At 30.5% G+C, this 18,864-nt stretch overlaps 1 protein-coding gene across 1 annotated transcript in view; it reads left to right on the top strand.

The window, feature by feature from the left end:
* Window positions 1–18,864, top strand: part of LOC118188283 (ankyrin repeat and FYVE domain-containing protein 1) — a 61,890-nt gene that overhangs the window by 5,171 nt on the left and 37,855 nt on the right. Inside the window, exons 3-8 of the mRNA XM_035358695.2 lie at window positions 2,488–2,606; window positions 3,050–3,185; window positions 5,808–5,931; window positions 9,145–9,294; window positions 13,021–13,186; window positions 18,392–18,596. Of these exons, the coding sequence (XP_035214586.1) occupies window positions 2,488–2,606; window positions 3,050–3,185; window positions 5,808–5,931; window positions 9,145–9,294; window positions 13,021–13,186; window positions 18,392–18,596 (900 nt within the window). The remainder of the gene's footprint in view (window positions 1–2,487; window positions 2,607–3,049; window positions 3,186–5,807; window positions 5,932–9,144; window positions 9,295–13,020; window positions 13,187–18,391; window positions 18,597–18,864) is intronic.

The raw sequence follows: 18,864 nt of genomic DNA, 5'->3' as shown, positions 1-18,864 counted from the left end.
CCACCAAAAAGCTACAATCTGAAGAATTAACAAGAGACAAGACTGGAAGAATGTGATGTTTGTTCTTTCTGAAATGGTGGGTTTATTGCAGAAGGAATAATTTCTTCAATGAAGAAAAGAGAAACTAGTTTGCTAGGCAATAAGATTGCACTGGGTGCAATATATGAAGAAACAAAACACCGAATTTTGTTTTTGTTGGATGACAAACAAATTAAAAAGGCAAAGAAAGCCATATATGAACTTTCATTAAGAATGAAATTATTCTCAGAACTACTGGAGTCTTCAAATCAGGATAGTCAAACTGCAGATATTGCAACCTAGTCTCTCTATCATCTTGTTCCACTGTTAACTATCTGAAATGTGTCATTTTATCAGATGAGGCCATTGAATGGTAGTGTAAACTGACACAGTGCTAGAATCTAGGTGTATCTGGGGGTGCGAGAATCCCTGTTTTGTGTTTGAGACTGTCAGAGACAGCCCTAAGCTGAACATATGGTGCAATCTTATGGACAATAAAATCATAGAATGTTTTTTCTTCAGTGAAAAGAAGATCACATTCAATATCTATCTTAATATGTTCTAGTTATTTGTTATGCCACAGTTTCAGGACATTCTAGACTTAATTTTACAACAAGCTGATGCGTCACCTCATTGGGGGTTAGAAGTCCATGCCTATTTGGATTCAACATTTCCGAGAAGACGGCTCGGCTGTGATGATCTGATAAACTGGCCGGACATAAAACCACTGGATTTCTTCCTTTGGGTGTATGATCAAGTAACCAGGTTTATTAGACGCTGGTGAACAACATGGCAGCATGCAGAATTACTTAAGTCATAACATCCATAACTCATGTAATGTTGACTGACACATAGATGGAATTGGAATATCGTCTGGAAATCTTTCGGGCAATGAAAGAATCATATGTAGAAGTTTATTATGAATATTTGTAATCAGGGAAAGAATTCTGGGACACTCTGTATAATTGTAGATGGACCTTTACGGAATTTGATCACATAGCTATCATACCTTTTGGTGTATGTTTAAAAGTTTTAATTTAAGTATGAAGTTTTTAAGTATGGTGTTATTCATTTGATAATTCTAAAAATCAGATTGCAAAATTTCTCATTTTTAGCTACATACACGTGATTGAAAAGGAGTAATGTTGCTTTAAAGGTGGGGAAGGCTTCGTGACTAGTAAGAGAATATTCTTTCATGCCACTCTGTCGGGTTTTAAATTTTTCCTTCTTTTCATTTTTTTTAAAAATCTATGATTGGCTTAGTGGATAAGATCACTGAAAGCCTGTAGTTTGTTCTAGAATAATTCTTGAGGTTTTTGAAGTTTCTGTCATATGAATAAGGCTATTCTTAGGAAATGAAATGCATTCTTCTGAAGCAGATAGTTCTTATGTTCTTTATTGTGATAAGTATCTAACTCAACATCTCCTAATATGTTCTTGAGCACTTTCTATAAGTATTCTGATAAGTAAGATAACATAGTCTAATTTTTATATAGGTAAACTAACCTTGATGCTAAAATTGACACAAAATATAATGTACATAAAGGTATTTAAAAGCGCTACTTTTAATAACAGATTATAAGAACGCTTATTATGTTTCTCTTTTCTGATGGTTTTTAAATATTTCTTACAGTTTCCAGTCTTTTTTTTTTTTCTCCTGTATAATATTTTTTCCCTTACTGAATGTTTATAAACCTCTAATAGTCTATAGATTACATTTTGAAAAATAAAGCATATAGCTATTGTGTATGTATTTGAAAAATACTGTGTGTGACTAATAGCAAAAGCATCCATGATTATGAAATACTAATGGTGAGAATTATTGTAATTTATGAAGGCAGTTGTTATATTTCTCTCCTTCAGTCTTGATTGTGTGAATTTTATGATGTAGTAAGGCCTATCCTTTTTATTTGTGAAGAATTAATTTTTATCCTTTTTCTGTATGTTGAAGAATATTTAATTCACCATTCATTCATTTTTTGTATGCAAAGTCAGTGTAAAAGTTTTTACAGTGGCATATTACTGTCATAATAATTGGCATAATCAAGGGAAAAATAGGAAATAGGATGTTTTAAAAAGTGAAGAATCATGTCTTATGTGTTGGAAGTATTTAAGGAGAGTGTAAAATAGTCTTATAATTTTGAGTACTCATATTCTTTCTACTTTTAATAACTTCATATGTTTGAGAAAAAAGCATTATTTGATGCCGAGTTAATTTTTGATTAAAGCATGAACTGTCATCATGAGTTAAAAATCTGTCTTGGAAAAATTTCAACCAGCTTTTTATGGTTTGATATATTACTATTAAAAACCTTACATGAAAATAAAAAAAAGGTAAATTTTAAATCAGAGTTTGAGATATATCTTTATTATGTATTTTCTTAAAATTTTGATCAGATATTATTAGCACTTTATATGTGTAACTTTATAAATTTACTAAAGTTTCTAAATTTTTATTTTTTGTTCTAGCGATTTAAGAGTAGAGCTCAATGGACGTAGTATAAGAGCCCACAAATTTGTTCTTTCTGCTCGAAGTAATAACTGGGGTGTACCAGATCTTGCTGATGTTGATTATTTAGATTTAACAGGTTTTGTATGATCTCTTTTTGTCCCAATTTAGCTGTTGGGGCTAATTCATGATTTTAATTAATAGTCCATACTGAATTTTAAAATGTATTTCTTAAAAGAAATTTTTATTAAATTGAATGTATGATGATGATAATTATTATGAAATTAGGTTCATTAATGTTTAAATTTTTATGCTCATAATATGTGCAGTCTGTGTGTTTTTAATGTTACCCTCAACTTTTGACCACATTTTCAAAATATTTTCAGTAACAAATAATTAAATATATGTTGTTTTATATATTACATGTGCAATGTTTGTCTGTGTTTATATATATTAAATAAAGTACTGTATAATTTATAGCACATAAAATTTTATGTAGTTAATTCAAACATTGATCTGTATTTTATTAACCTGTGAGTGATGATAAAATCCTCATTTGATTTTTTTTTTTTTTTATTGCAGACATACCTCAAGATATAGGGCTTACTTTACTTAAATGGGTGTATACGGATGAATTGGATTTGAACAAACCTGATAATTTTTTCCTAGATCTTATGAGGTTTGCTAAGAGATTTGAATTAAAAAGTTTGGTTGACAGGTAAGTTTAAATTCTGCATCTTAAATATCATTATTTTACATTTCTTTTGAAATTCATTTAAAATTTATTTGCTTTTTAGGCAAGGTGCTCTCCTGTTTTAATGGTGTCCAGTTTTCAGTTAGTTTTACATTATGAATTTGCTATAAAGTTCATATAATTCCTGAAATTGCCCAATTTTTTTTAAAGGTTTATTTCTTAAGGAATGTAGAATTTTATTCTTGATGAAACTAGATATGTAGTAAATGCTTAATATTCTTTCATTGAAGAAGGAAAAATACTTATTTATTATCCCATTGATGGTTAAATCATTGCATTTAAAGCAGTGCAGTATTTAGTGCCACTGATATGGATAAGTGTGGCATCACAACACACTCGCAATATGTCACTTTTGTTAGATGTAAACCCAATTCATTCTTGATAAGGCGCGTTTTATTTCTGCGGAAAGTATATAAGTTATATTGATTTATTTTTCTAATACATTAAAAAAAAATATTAAAATTTGGGATGTGCCTTCTACAGAATGTGCCCTTTATTTTTAAAGTTATGGGATCTTACTCAGGCCCATTCCTAGCAGGGATGTAGCACGTAAAAGTATGTGGGTGGCAAAAATCGGGGGGGGGGGGGAGCCAGACTGTCGCGATACCATGACTGAATATTTAAAATTCATTAAATTCATTGTAAGTACTTGTCATATCTAAGTATTTTTTTTACAATTTGTTATATGTAAGTACTTAGTGAGTATGAAATAAAAATTATATTAATCATTTAAATTTTTTGTTTTAAATTTTGGGGGCGGCAATCCTAGAAAAGTACGCAGTCATGCCAATCCTACGAGTGGCAATTCTAGGGAAGTACATGGGCAGCCAGTGGCTTAGGAACGGTCCTGATCCTATCATCAACAAAAGTATGCATTTAATGGACGTGATATCTTCATCTGATGTAGTGTGGTGTATTTAATTATGGCAAAGCACACGAGGGCTATCTGCCTAAAGGGAGGGATGCCTTCGTGGAGGACTTTCTAAGGGAAACTGGCTGGTAAATCGTTACACATGGGGAAAACCACGAAAACGCCCATGCAGCCAGCCCGTTCGCGGGATTCGAACCTCGGACCGAACTACCAGTGTTCAGCGACTTTACCGCTCGGCCGCTTTCATCTGAATATCGCTGACAAAACAATAATAGATTGGAACAGTTACCTAAGAAAATTTGTACTCTTAGTGTTCTAAACAGAGCTTTCATTAAAATTAGAGTGCCTTGCAGTACAGAAGAAATCAAACAAAAACATCTTTATGAAGTGCAAAAACGAAAATGGGTTGAATACTGATTGTTTATTAAATAAAGATTTCTCAGCTCCTTCAGAATTTGGCAGCAATGATTGGTCACTTTCACAGTCGACAGGATTAAGAAAGATGGGGAAAGATAATTAAAGGGTGAAAATTTATGATGTATTATAGGTAAAACACATTTAAGCTATGATCTGGAATTGATCCAACTTATGAAGTTCATTCTTTAATTGGAAAGAGGAAGTGGGTTTGGTACTCTTGTTATCAGGACTTGAATTCAGAAATGTATTCTATGTATGCATTTATGTATGGATGTATGTGTTAATGTATGCATATGTTAGTGTGCATATATGTGTATGTGTATACAGATGCTCATATATGCTTATTATACAGACATACAAACATTTCTGAATCTGGCCCCAATAACAGAATGAGGCTGTACAACCGATAAAGACTTGGTGTCTTTTTTTTTTGTTGTTGTTGTTTTGTTTAGTTTGGATTGGTGTATTTCCTCACTTTCAGGCTGAAACCAAAATTGTTATGGAGCCTTTTTTCCTGTTGGGAAGATATAGGTATCTGAACATGAACATGGTTTGTTAGATCATGTTTTTCTTTTGTTACTGCTTAGCTATTCAGTTATGTATATCATTGGGAGTTAATCAAAGCTTGCTTCCAATGAATCATAGCAAGATTTCTGGAATAGTTACATAAGAGAGGCATGAGCCAATTGTTATCTTAACATTAAAATTGATGAATGAAACGAAATTGTGGAGGATGATGAAAACTATATGATATGATGTTTTTGGAGATGTGCCTGCAATTAAATAATACAGAATTGCTATTGTTCCGCATTGTTTTGTTTTATCTAGTATTGAACCAAAGACATGGGGGAAGAAATAAGCCATAATGTGTTCGTATGGTGGCAGGAATGCATGGTATAATTTTAATAGAAAAGTATATGTGAGACGGGTTAGTTTTATCCTATTGATAACTAGTCATGGCACTAATAATCTTGCTTAGTTCGAGAGGAACTGCATATTCGGATGTCTAGTGTATGTTCTGGTCAAGTGACCAGTGATGCAAAGCTACCATTCACGAGATTATAACTGAATGCCTCTGAATTAGAATTCCACCTAATCGCTCCAGCGATGCTGTTCAGTACATCCTCGTTCTTTTCTATGAAATGAACACTGTATACAGAGTCAAACGGTACTTGGAAATGAAACAATTATGGGATAGATTATTAAACATGTAACCTAATAGTTGAAATAAACTCTTATACTATTAATGCATAAAATATTAGAATTTATGTATAATGCATAAACAAATTTACTTTTAGGTGTGAAAATGCCTTACTTTCATCTGTTAATGTACATAATTGTGTGAAATTTTATCAAGCTGCTGATGAAATAGATGCAAAAACATTGAAAAGCCACTGTTCACAACTGATATCTAATCACTGGGTAAGTATTTATTGGCTATGAATGTCTCTCATGTAAAAAAAAAAAAAAAAGTTAAATCCTTCACATTAAAAAAAGTTATACATCTAGTTTTTATTATAATCACTTTTTTGTATGATTTTATGTGACTGTGGTTTAGAAAAAATCTGCTTTTAAGTCATTTATTTTAATTTAGTGTGAAGCTAGTGACATCTTTTTAAAAATTTTGATTTGAATTTAACACGTTGAGTGTGGCAGAGCATTGAACTTTACGTGTGGCCGGCGCCGGTCCCTAGGGATCGGCAGTGAACTTTCCATGTGGCCGGCGTCGGTCCCTGGGGACCAGCACTGGAATTTTCGTTTTGCTGCCGCTGGTCTGCAGAACCGACAGTATTAAAGTTAAAAAATAAGTATAGTCTCAATGAAATGTGATCAAATTTAGTTTTAATGAAATGTATTGAAACATTCTAAACAAAAATACGGCTTAGCTTGCTGCTGGCTGAACGGAAAGGACAACAAATTCGGCGCTGTGTTTATCCAAAACACGTACGTCTACTAAAAAAAAAAAAAATTTCCTAAAATTTTCATAAAAAATGCTGCTTTTGTAGCTGAGTTTTTGAAATGCTTTAGGGATACATATTTTTCTCCAAACTTCTTCAAAACAAAATTGCTTTAGCATATAGCTGTATATCTTGCCATAAAAATTACTTCTCAGTAAAAATGTGAACACAATGGCTTAAAGCTATTGTTTAGAAAATTATTTAGTTATTGATCTGTCTTATGCAAACCAATGGATTCATCATTGGAAAAGGACAACATTATAATCCATTTAATAACATACTTTATGAGCATATATAATTTTTTAATACCTCTAGGTTCATAAATTAGTGGCTGTTATGTTCTACATGTAATATAATTTACTTTTTTTACTTATCAACATTTTTAAATATATGGAGTAAAAAATGCATGAATAAAAATCATGCCAAGATTTAATTAAAAAATTTTGTTTTTCGTTTAAAATATACGAAAGTTTTTTCAGAGATTAATTAGAGAAATCAAAGATTAATTTTGACATTATGCTCTTTTCTGTGAGGTTTTATTATGCTTTTTTTGGGGTGGAGGGAGGGTGTCATTTTATAAATAGGATGCACATTGACTAGTAGGCAGTTGATCAAAGGATGGAGCATGTTAATCCAGAGTAGGGGGTAATCAATGATTTAATGTGGCCCATGGCTTAATATTGTTTTTTACATGACAAAATTTTAAGTAAATCATAGTAATTAAGTAAATAATAGTAAAGTAGTTTTAAGTAAATCATAGTACTCTAATGCAAGTACGTATAGTTAAGAAGTTGTGGGTAATGACTGTCTGTAATACTACTGGTGTCACATATTCACATTCATTGCCTGGTGTTACAGTAGATTAAGCATTGCCAGTTCTATCAGTTTTGCTTAAGAGACGCACATTGTCTGTCATGTCATTGATGTTTACTAACTATAAGTGCTGTGTGGTGTTTTGTTCTCTTTATTTCATTTTATTTATCACCCATCATTGCCATGTCACTGTCACAACCAGAGAGAAAGAGCAAAGTGCACTTCAAATGTCATGCTTTTAAAGTAGGAATGGAGTGCAAATTATTTTGTCATAGAATTAACCCGCTGAGTTGCATCACTGTCTGTACCAGTCATGAAGTTTTTGTCTCTTGGTATATATTAGTTTATAAAATTATTTTAATAATATTTTAATATTATAATATTATTATATAATTATTTTAATTATTTTAATAATTTTTAATTAAATTAAATAATTTATATAATTATTTTAATATTATAATATTAATAATATAAAATATTTTGCTTTCTTACTTTCTTTAATGATGTAAATGTCATCCTAATGAATGGAAATTTATGAAAACCGAGACTAAAATAAGTAATTATACAAATTTAACTATTAAATATGGCTTCAATACAAGTCTTTATGAGCAAATCCCAAAACCAGTGCCTCTCTTCTTCTTCGTCAATGGCTCGACAGTCCTAGGTGGGCCCTGGCCTTCTCCAGAAGTCTTCTCCAAGCATCTCTACTTTTGGCAACTGTATTCCAGTTTTTAACATTCAAAATATTACGATCTTTTCCAACACAACCAATCCATCTTAGCGAGGGGGGGTCTATTTCCTATGGGCTTTGCCAGAAAGATTTTCTTGCAGCAACGATCTTCATTCATTCTAACCAGATGGCCAGCCCATTTAAGTCATGGTCTGTAATGTGATGAATTTTACAATATCAGGTTGTTTGTAAATTTCATACAGTTTGTAAATTCATCAAATTAGATCTTCTTCATGATCCATTCACTTGGAACGCGACGTAATATCTTTCATTCAAAAATTCTCAGAGCTACCTCATCGTGTAAAATCAATACCCACATCTCTAATGCATAAATCAAGACAGATCTTATAAGATTTTTGTAAAGAAGCAATTTAGTTCTTAATTAAAGAAAGCTGGATTTTAAATAACTCTTCAGAGCATTTAAACATCTATTTGTAGTAATGATTCTTTTATATATTTCTGGGACCAACACATTGTAATTATTTAGCTCCATTCCCAAATAAGTAAAACTGTTAACTTTTTCAAATTTATAATTGCCAGTTTCTAAGTGACTAGGTTCCAGTGCCTCTGAGAGGGTTAAATTGCAAAGTATTATGTTTATTATGTATTTGCATAATAGCTGTACTGAGCTAAAATCTTTATAATCTGGCCTTTACCAAAAGTTTGCTGACCTCTGATCTAGATGAATCCTTTTTTAGTGCTCCTCATTTAATCTGGCAGTTCAAATTTAATTTCATATTTATATTCTACAACTAATGTATCAGTTTTATGATCATATAATAACTATAGGATTCAGTTCCACTATCAGAGAAATAAAAAATAAATCTGAGTGCTCTAAAATAATAAATTTTAGTACTCTAAAATAATAACACATGAACTGTTGCAGAAAAAAGAATTACTTCTTATAACACTTTCATAAAGGTAATTATAGATTTTATTTTATTTAGATATTTGATATCTCATTAAAACAGATTTTAAATATTTGTATTTTAAGATATAATGAATAGAAGCATTTTCAGTAATTATGGTAATTTTACAATCTCATAATTATTTTTCTTATAATATTAAAAATAATACATTTCTTTATTGTTAATCAAAATGTTTTGTTTTCATGTAAGCTTCTATATTTTTTAGCATGACTTCACCAGTGATGATTTTGTTCATATGAGTGCATCTCTCTTGTATAAAATGTTTAAAGCAAAGACTGATTTCATTTTGCACACAGCAATCAAAATACAGAGAGAAGATGTTGTTTTTCTTTTCTTGATAGAATTTGATGCTCAGGTATGTTTAAATATATTTTTATACATACAGCACATTATATCTTTATATGTATGTAACACTTTTAAAAAGCATTGAATTTTCTAGTTTGTGACAAATTTTATTGTATTTGAGATGTGCTTAACACATTGACTGCCAACTATGACTCATATCAGCATTCTTGTCCTGGATGCTCAATACACATATACTTGCATTCGTTTACTCAATTTAAATTGTTCTCATAACTAATATGCTGTAAAAAAAAAAAAAAAAAAAAGCAGATAATTTTGTAGCTTGCATGAGATTCTAACTACTAAAATAAAAATAGCCATATTTTCAAAATGCTCCAAACTCTGGTAATAATTTTTCAGTTTTAACAGCAATGTCACCGTTTTCATGTGCAGCATTCTTTCTATTTTAAGTCCAATAATTTTTTTATAAATAGATGTTGATATTTTTTATTTTGAACTACCTTGAACTACCGTATATACCCGCGTATAAGTCGATACCGCATATAAGTCGACCCCCCCTTCGACATAAAAAATTTGTAGAAAATAAGAAACCCGCGTATAAGTCGACCCCCCCACTTCCGAAATCGATGCAGAAACTTTGAAAATTTTTTTTTAAGTACTACATTTATTCAAAATCATCTGAGGAAAAAAAAATTAAATATATGATAAAAAATACCTTGGTAAATAAACATAATCAAAATCCTTCTTCTAGAATTTGTTCCGGAAATTCTAGAATTCTAGAATTCTAGAATTTGTTCCGGAAATTCTAGAATTCTTGAATTAAAATTCTAGAATTTGTTCCGGAAAAGATTCACGTACGTAAAATCTATCTGCATTTCCCCTTTTTAAAAGTTAAAAGAAATATTCAAAACTGTTCAGTTATTGCGTGGGCTATTTTTTAAAATTTTGACATGTACGTCTGTTAACAAAAGTATTACATGACTGAACAATAACTATTATAAAGACTTGTACGTACGTTTTATCGAAGCTTACTCTAGTTAAAGTATGAAACTCTGTGATTAGTTCGTCACATAATTTAAGTCATGAAATTACTTCAAGTAAGTGACTTATTTGATAAGTCGTCCAATTTGAATGCGGGAAGAAAACAACTGCATTATATAAAGAGATTTTTGAACTTCCGAATCTTTTAATTTTTTATGGCCCCCTGTATAAGTCGACCCCCCCCCCACTTTGAAGTCTTTTTTTTTTTTTTTTTGTTCAGAATATCTTGACTTATACGCAGGTATATACGGTAAATTTTGGTATATGCAGTTGCTTGTAGTAGTAGGTAGTGGTAAAATTTTTGTATGAATACAGTACAGTAATTTACCATAAAATGGTTAAAGAGAACAATTGCTTTGAAGGATTACTTGACAGATTGCCACAAAATTTCTACCTGTACGAAAGAGACAAAAATTGTATTGTAAGTAGGTTTACAGTACAAAGTCCGTAATCTGGACTCGTCGGGACTTCGGCGATTCCGGATTAGGGTTTTTTTCGGATTATAGATCATCAATTTAAATCTGGTAAGATGACATGCAGAAATTATACAACAATTAAAAATATGAAACAGTAATTTATGAAATAAAGAGCAATTATGATGTAAAGGGTATCAAAATTAACAAAACAAAAAACACTTAATATTTATTTGTTTACTTTATTAAACATTTCTTTCAATGTAAGTTGTTTAAGTTGCTTCATTTTTTGTGCCAATACTTTCTCTTTAATTCTATAAACAGACATAATTTCTTGTTCAGTTACAAAGTTCCACTGTTCAAGTCCTGTAATTGCTATGTCGAGAATACCGACTAACTTGTCAATCGGTATTTTTTTGTTTTCGATAACTTCTCTGTCACTTTCTTCACTATCGGAAGAGGTATTTTCTGGATCTAGAACCATACTACAGATTTCGCTGTCTGTTAATTGATTGATGATTGGGGCATTGTCGTTGCAACGAAAAACTTCTGTTATATCATCTTCATTTATTATCGCTTCTCCACATTTCTTTAAAAAATGCAATGACTGGAAAATTTCACCTTTAGTTTGCGATGTCCAAAAACCTTCAAATTCGCAGCTATCATCTTCATCGTCCTCGCCATGAAATATGGTAACTGGCCATAAATTATGCCAAGCATTTTTTAACGTATCTGGAGACACATCGCATGTGCATTGGGAGGCATACCCCCCCCAAAAAAAAAAGCATGGGAGCATAACAAAAAAAAAAAGTTTGTGCTCCAGAGTATAGATCATTCCGGATAATGGATGTCTGGATTACAAACTTTGTACTGTATTAATTAACTGATTTTCAGGGTAACTGCCTAACTAAAAGATAAAATATGTATGTATGTATAATTTTTCCAACTAATGTGCATCATTGTTTTTCTTGTTTAAAAAGGTCATCAAACTGTGCAAAGGTGGTTGCTATAATATTTAAGTTTCATAATTTCCATCCATATCTTATTTTACCTAAAATTTTTAGGTAAAATTTTTAGGTTTTTTACCTCTAAAATTTTTCACTTTGAATCACTTTCATATTTTCATATTCTTCCAATTTCTTTTTGTTACTATTTCATGTGATAAAATAATTTTAGTGCTGCACATGGGAATTACTGGAAACTAAATGGTTTTCAGTTGTGTAAGAATATCCACTTCTCTAAGCACACAAGAACAATGTGCATTATTAGTAGTACATGGAAAAGCTTTGCGAGATAACTCGTATTAGAGATTTGTGGTCATAAGACGAGTATGTTGTGTGGCAGTCAATGTATTAATAGTTTTGCCACTTTATGCTAATTTTATATTTTATTATTGATTATTTCATAAAGAAGGAAAGTATTATGCAAGACATTTTACCTTAAAATGTTTGCTGTTTAATTCTCACCAGACTTTAAAGTTTAACTTTAGTTGGGATTTAGTTCACAGGCATTTGATTTTATATTAAAAATAAACCAATTGGTAAAAAGTTTGAATCTTTTTTTTATATAATAAGATTTGCGGAAATTATTTTTGGTAGTCGTCAAAATGTCTGTACACTTCATCATTATAATTAATCTTACTGTATAAAAGATTCTAATCTTGTGTTTTGAAATTTGTTTGCAAAGTTATCGAAAGCTATATCTTATCCATATATAGTAGCTGCAACTATCCAAGTTTTGATAATTTGAAATTTTCTGCAAGTCTGCATGCTTCTTACAGATGAAATTTTTTAAAAGTAATTACTGATTTTTCTTGATATTCGAATTTCATTAGCTCAAAATTTTTGAAAATTTTGATTTCTTTCAAAGGACCATGGCAATTTTTTTTTAACAGTTCTTTCTGTAAACTAGGAATTATTCCTAAACTTTGAGATCATGTAGAAAACCTTGTTTGTTGTAAATTTTATTCTCTATGTAAAGTATTAAAATTAACATACTGATTTTGTTACACAGTTTTAACAATATTTTGATGTAATATTTCTGTTGCACCAAAGAAAAAGGACTATTAAGAGACATGTCTGTCTTAGTTCTCAATTGGAAATTCATGTTTTCTTCTTAATATGGGTGCAAATAACATGTGATAATTTTTTTTTATATTATGTTTCTTTGGATTTTATACATCAAAATAATTTCCATTAATGCAATTATGTTTATATTCATATTTGCATAGATCAGTATAGACCATGTATAAATGTCATTGATATATTTCAAAACAATGTACTTACATTAACTTTTACTAATAATTATGTGAAATTAATATTTAGCTTATCAAGAAAGTGAATGAACTTGATGATCAAGGTGACATTCCTTTAGACCTAGCTCTTAAAAGTCATCAAGAAAGTATTGCCAAGACTTTGATTAGCCACAAAGCCAATATTAATCAGACAGATAACCGAGGATGGACTTTATTACATAAAGCTATAGACAGAGGTGGATATTTTTTTGTGTTTTAAATTCTGTTTTTTTTTTTTTTTTTTTTTTTTTTTTAAATGTGTTTGAAAAAAGTAGTAGGTAAATCTTTATAGGTAGTTATTATGTCATCAAATGGTCTAGTAACATTGAATATAACAAGTTTCATTCTGAAAATAGAAATAAATATTTAAAAAAAGGAAGGGGGGCACCTTCAGTTGGTGCAGATTTTGAACAAAATTCCATCAGTTTAAAGATTGATCACACACAAGCTTCTCTTCTTTACTAGAAAACAAAATTTGTGATAGAATTATTTTGCTTCTGAAGAACAGGACCTGTATCTAATTGCTCTTAAAGTCGATAGGGTTTTGATCAAATAATGTCTAAATAAGATTGCCTTTTCTTATCCAGTTTTAAATTTTACATTGCTATGTTTCACTTCCTGTTTACTTATAGATAATATGCATTTGGAAAAGGTTACTTTTTATCTTAGTAATCTTTAATATTACATTAAATGTTGAGTGAGAGATTAAAATATTGTGATGAATAATACAATGCAATTAATTATATATTTCTCATTACATAAAGAATTTCCTTTACTTTTCAGAACTAGAGAATTAAAAATTATATAAACTAAAAATGAAATGTCATGTAAGGTTTTATGATGATAATCATTAATTTTATGATATTAAATCTTACTGTAATATTGAAGTATATCCATTTGGCATCACCTTGACTTTTATGTCACAAAATAAGTATTATTTCTTTATTGCTTTTTAAATAAATAGTGACTGCACAAAAACTGAATTTTTAAAATTTTAATGTTTGAAAAAGTAGTCAGATATGTAAAGTCAGGTATGTAAAATGCCATACAAACATAAATATTTCATTAGATAAATGAAAGCTAATTTGAAATTAAGGTAAATTAATTAGCTGCATCTGAATTTTAGAATTGCAGAGTATCAATAAGAATAATTGTTTCATTAATGGTTTTTATAATATATTATCATACAAATTTATATTTAATGGAAGTTATTTTTAAACTTCACGTGGATTAGTAATTAGCATTCAAATTTTAGAAATGTAGATTATTTTAGAATGTAGATTATTAAAAAATATTTAATTTATTTGTCCATTGATCTAACTTATATTATTTAACAATATTTCATTATATAATCACGTATTTTTTAAATATTTGATAAGGTTTTGTAGTGAAGAAAATTTATGTACACTGAAGTGTCACGGAATTAAGGATAGACATGGTTATGCAAATTTTTAGCATTCTGCTCTTTTTATGTTTACTAATAATTATGTGAAACTAATATTTAGCTTTATAGTTATGATAACTGCATATATAGTTAGAATGATGATTGTTGTTCAATTGCATTTCAATTGCTAGTATGGATAAAACTTCTGATTTAGACACTTTTGATTGCAGACAGAGAGTAGGTACTCAATGCATGGGCCATTTAATTTCTGAAATCATCAAAGGGCTAGGATTTTCAAGGTCGACAGTGTCAAGAGTATACCGAGAATACACAAATGAAGGGGGAAAACTAGCAATTGGCTAAATTGCAGAGGATGATTAGCCTTGAACGAGAGTGGTGGGAAAGAACTCAACCATATTGTACATAGCCAGCAAAGCCAAACATTTGCTTAAGTCACCATCCAGCTGAATAAGTGCGGCAGTCACATAGTCAGAAAATGGATCATGCACTGCTTGCTTCACCATATGGGCTTCAGGAGCCGTAGACCCACAAGTGTACCATTGCATGCCCTCAAGCTGCAAGTCTTGGTTGGGCAAGAGAACACAGAGAATGGACTCTAGAGGCCTGGAAATGAGTAGCATGATGTAAAGATCTCAATTCTGACTACTTAACAGTGACAGGAGGCTGAAAATATGGCATCAGGCTCATGCAGCCATAGATCCTGCATGCCAGGTTGGTAAGACCATGGCAGCTCAATCATGATCTGGGTGTTTTCTCTTAGCAGTGTATGAGATCTTTGGTACTTGTACCAGCCTCCCTCAATATGATTCGATACATAAAGTTGCTGGGTGCTCATCATCATTTATTTATGTTGTCCTGTCATTCACATGGAAATGGAGCATTCCAGCAAGAAAACTGCATTCTTGCAGGTTCCAGTTGGCTACTGCCTAGTTAGATGAGCATTCCTGTGACTTCTGTGTCATGAATTGGCTACCTAGAAGCTCTGACTTAAATCCTTCTAAGTATCTTTTGGATGTTTTGAATAAGGGTGTGAAACCACATCATACAACACTAGCAACCTTTCCTGAATTATGGACAGCTCTATCCGATGTTTGACAAGCCTTTCCAATGGAATGCGAACTTGCAGAATCTATGCCTTATCATATGGCAGCCGTTATCACAGCCAGAGAAGGCCCAACACACTTTTGACTTGCTATCCATAATTCAGTGGCACTTCAGTATATGTAATTTTTGATATTTTATTATATTTCCTAGTTTATCAAAATGTTATTTTTTTGCACAACTTTCAAGTATTTTAATGCATTTTCAATAGATAGAGGTATATATCATATTAATTAAAAGAATATTTTTTGATTTGAAGAGGAGAAAAATTGTCATATACTTGTTATTTATTGTCTAATATTTTACCTAAAGAAAGCAGTAAATTTTAACGTTAGTTGAAGTTAAAATGTTACAGTTCGCTTTGAATGAATGAAAATGGGATGTGAGGGAGAAGTTGTAAATGTTTCTTATGAATATATGGAATATACAGTCATTTTTCTTGTGTTGACTTTATTAGTCATTGTGAGAGAGAAACAAGTTTATGATATCATGCAGTAAGGAGTGACCATGTGCAGTAATAGTGTAAAGCACTGGTATGTCTACATTCAGATGGCAGTTGTGTGTGTAATAACTTTGCTACATCAAAATAACTTTCAATTGCAAAGTTTTTTAGTAAGCAAACAGCATACAGTCATTTGCTTTTTATCAGCTAAAAGGTAACAAGTCAGTTAATATTTATAAGAGGATATTTACATATGTATGGACTATTTTGTGTTTCAAAAAATTGTATATGTATGGATCATGCATATCTTTTCAGAATTATGAAAACTTGTTGAAAGTTGTATTAGGTATAATAATAAGCAGTGGGATGTCCATCATAAGGAAATTAAAAAAAAAAAAAAATAAAAATTATATAAATTCTGAATAATAATAAGTAATGTTACACTTTCTTTTTGAACCAGAAACAAAATGAATGAATCTGCAGTAAAAGCAAACTGATATTTTCAGTATTAGTAAATTCAGAGCACTGTCACAGACTGGGAAGGTTTTTCTGTGTTCTTTAATCAAGGAGGTGTGATACTCATTAGCATAGTTTAATATTTCCTCAAAGAAAACGTATTTTAAAATACTGCAAAGATTGCATATTGTTATCAGAAATAAATTGATCAGGATATTGAACTCCAATATTGTGTTGTTATATAGTATTATTAGTTATTTAGCCATATATTTTTTGTGAAACAGAAACTCATCTGACAAAATTTCAGTGGAAGTGAAATTTCCAATATGTACCTTACAGTATAGATTTTCACATTGTGATACTGTTTGTTGGTTCTTTGAAGAAGCATATCAAAGGTTGACTTTTCCACTTGAATCCTGAATCGCATGACTCTGACAGACTAGTGTCTCTTCACGTCCACTTTTTTATATAAACCCCGATTATCACAGAAGTGAGACCATTGCCTGAAGCCTTCAGTAATTATTTTTAACTGGAATGCATACATACTTTCTTGTGACTCTCACGATCTTTTCATTTGACCAGACCAAATATATTAATTTCTTTGTCCATATGCTAAATATGTTAATTTTAATTTTACACATGTGTGCACATTTAAAAAAAATTCAACTTTTATAATTTATTTAATTTTAGTCTTAAAATATTGGATATAAATCAAGTATAACAAAATTATTTAGTGTGGGACATTTGAAAGTAAACAGCACTTTTTGTTTGAAGAGTAGTTTGTTTGCTAACCATCAAGAATGACTGATTTTATTCTTTGTACCGCAAAGGGCACAACTGCTTTATTAGTTCCTTTTGTTTTGACAGGAATTCATATCTTACATGGAAAATTTGAGGTTTGTGTTGCTCTCTGCTGAGGCTTAACTGCATTATAGCTAGGATTATAACCACATGTAAAACTTTCTAAAGAATCAATTTAATGATTTCTGTGAGTATTTTATTCAATGAAATTAGGTAAAATATAGATGGATGTTTATGTTACAAGGGTCTTTAGAAAAAATAATAAGCATTGATAATTAATAATAGTTTTCTATGCAATAACACTTTCTCGTATATATTAGGTAAGCTTGTTCTCAGAATTTCATTGATAATAGTAGCAAAAATCCTAAAATACTAGATTAATGGTCACCTTAGCCACTGTTTCTGAGAGTTTTAAAAATGAAAGTGACCAGTGCACCATCTGGCATTGGTGACCTATAATTTGACAAATCTGTACAACTAGGTTATTATAACACTAACATTATAATGTATTCTAATATTTTAGGGTTCTAGGCTATTTGCAAATATAAAACTTTTAAGCATTAGAAGTAAAAAAAAAATATGTTGATCTGAGCTAGTCATATTTACAAGGGCATTCATCTATGACCTGAGTTCTTGAATTTTTTATATGATAATTTCTGCAATACAGTAATTGACCATGGATATTCCAGCTCTCGTATGTTATCAACGGTGCGGTGCAGTTTGGTGTAGTACTTGAGAGGCTGATGAGTAATAAGGAATTGCTTCAGTCTCAAATAAAGGATTAAAGTTTTAGTGGGAAAAAATATGTCAAATTCCTAAAATTTGACCAAGTTCTCAGTTAATATAGTAGTTAATGACACATGTTATATCATAAGCAGATGTAACATGCTGCTGTGTTTCTATTTCGGTTAATATTTAGCCCTCATATATTCAAGGTTAAAACAAGACTTAATAGAACATCATTTAGAGGACAATAATTCCATCATTAAAGCTGTTCAAGACTTTATACTGATAATGGTTTTAAGTATGCAACCATTCCACTTTAATAATTGGACTTGACCAGGTCATATTTGAATTCCCTGTATGTTAAATTATTAATAGAGTAAATAAATTTTATAACATTAAGAAATATTTATAAAAATAATAATCTTTCAAAAAATTATTATTATAATTATAGTTATTTATATATATTTTTAGAGGATGAATTTTCTGCATTATTTCTTATTGAAAACAGAGCTTCAGTAAACTTGGCAACACCATCTGAGAAAGCAACTCCTTTGCACTTAGTTGCCAGTTTTAAACCTAAAGATGTTGCAGCTGAAGTAACTACAGGAATGACTAAAATTGCTTCAAAACTTTTACAGAATGCTGCTGATCCAAATCTGCAAGACATAAATGGAAAGTGAGTATCTTTATTAAAAGTTTACAAAGTAAATTTTAGTGTATCAACTATGCAGAGTGTCTGAAAAATAAGAGTAGAATGAAGTGCTGTTATCAATTCCCAATATAGGAAACTAAGTATTTTCCCTTTAGATCGATTGTCTGATTGACCTGCTTGCATAATCTTCCATGAAAATGAACTACTGCTGTATTTTTTAGCAGTTATGCATTAAGTGTTAAGCATTCATATTCCCTGACAAGCCATTCATTTGTTTTCACAAAGCTAGAAC

The sequence above is a fragment of the Stegodyphus dumicola genome, chromosome 1 (genome assembly GCF_044657685.1).
Source record: "Stegodyphus dumicola isolate Sdum_Otavi_A_Nest chromosome 1, ASM4465768v1".
Taxonomy (NCBI): Eukaryota; Metazoa; Arthropoda; class Arachnida; order Araneae; family Eresidae; genus Stegodyphus; species Stegodyphus dumicola.
This window is presented reverse-complemented; position numbering and strand designations above follow the sequence as displayed.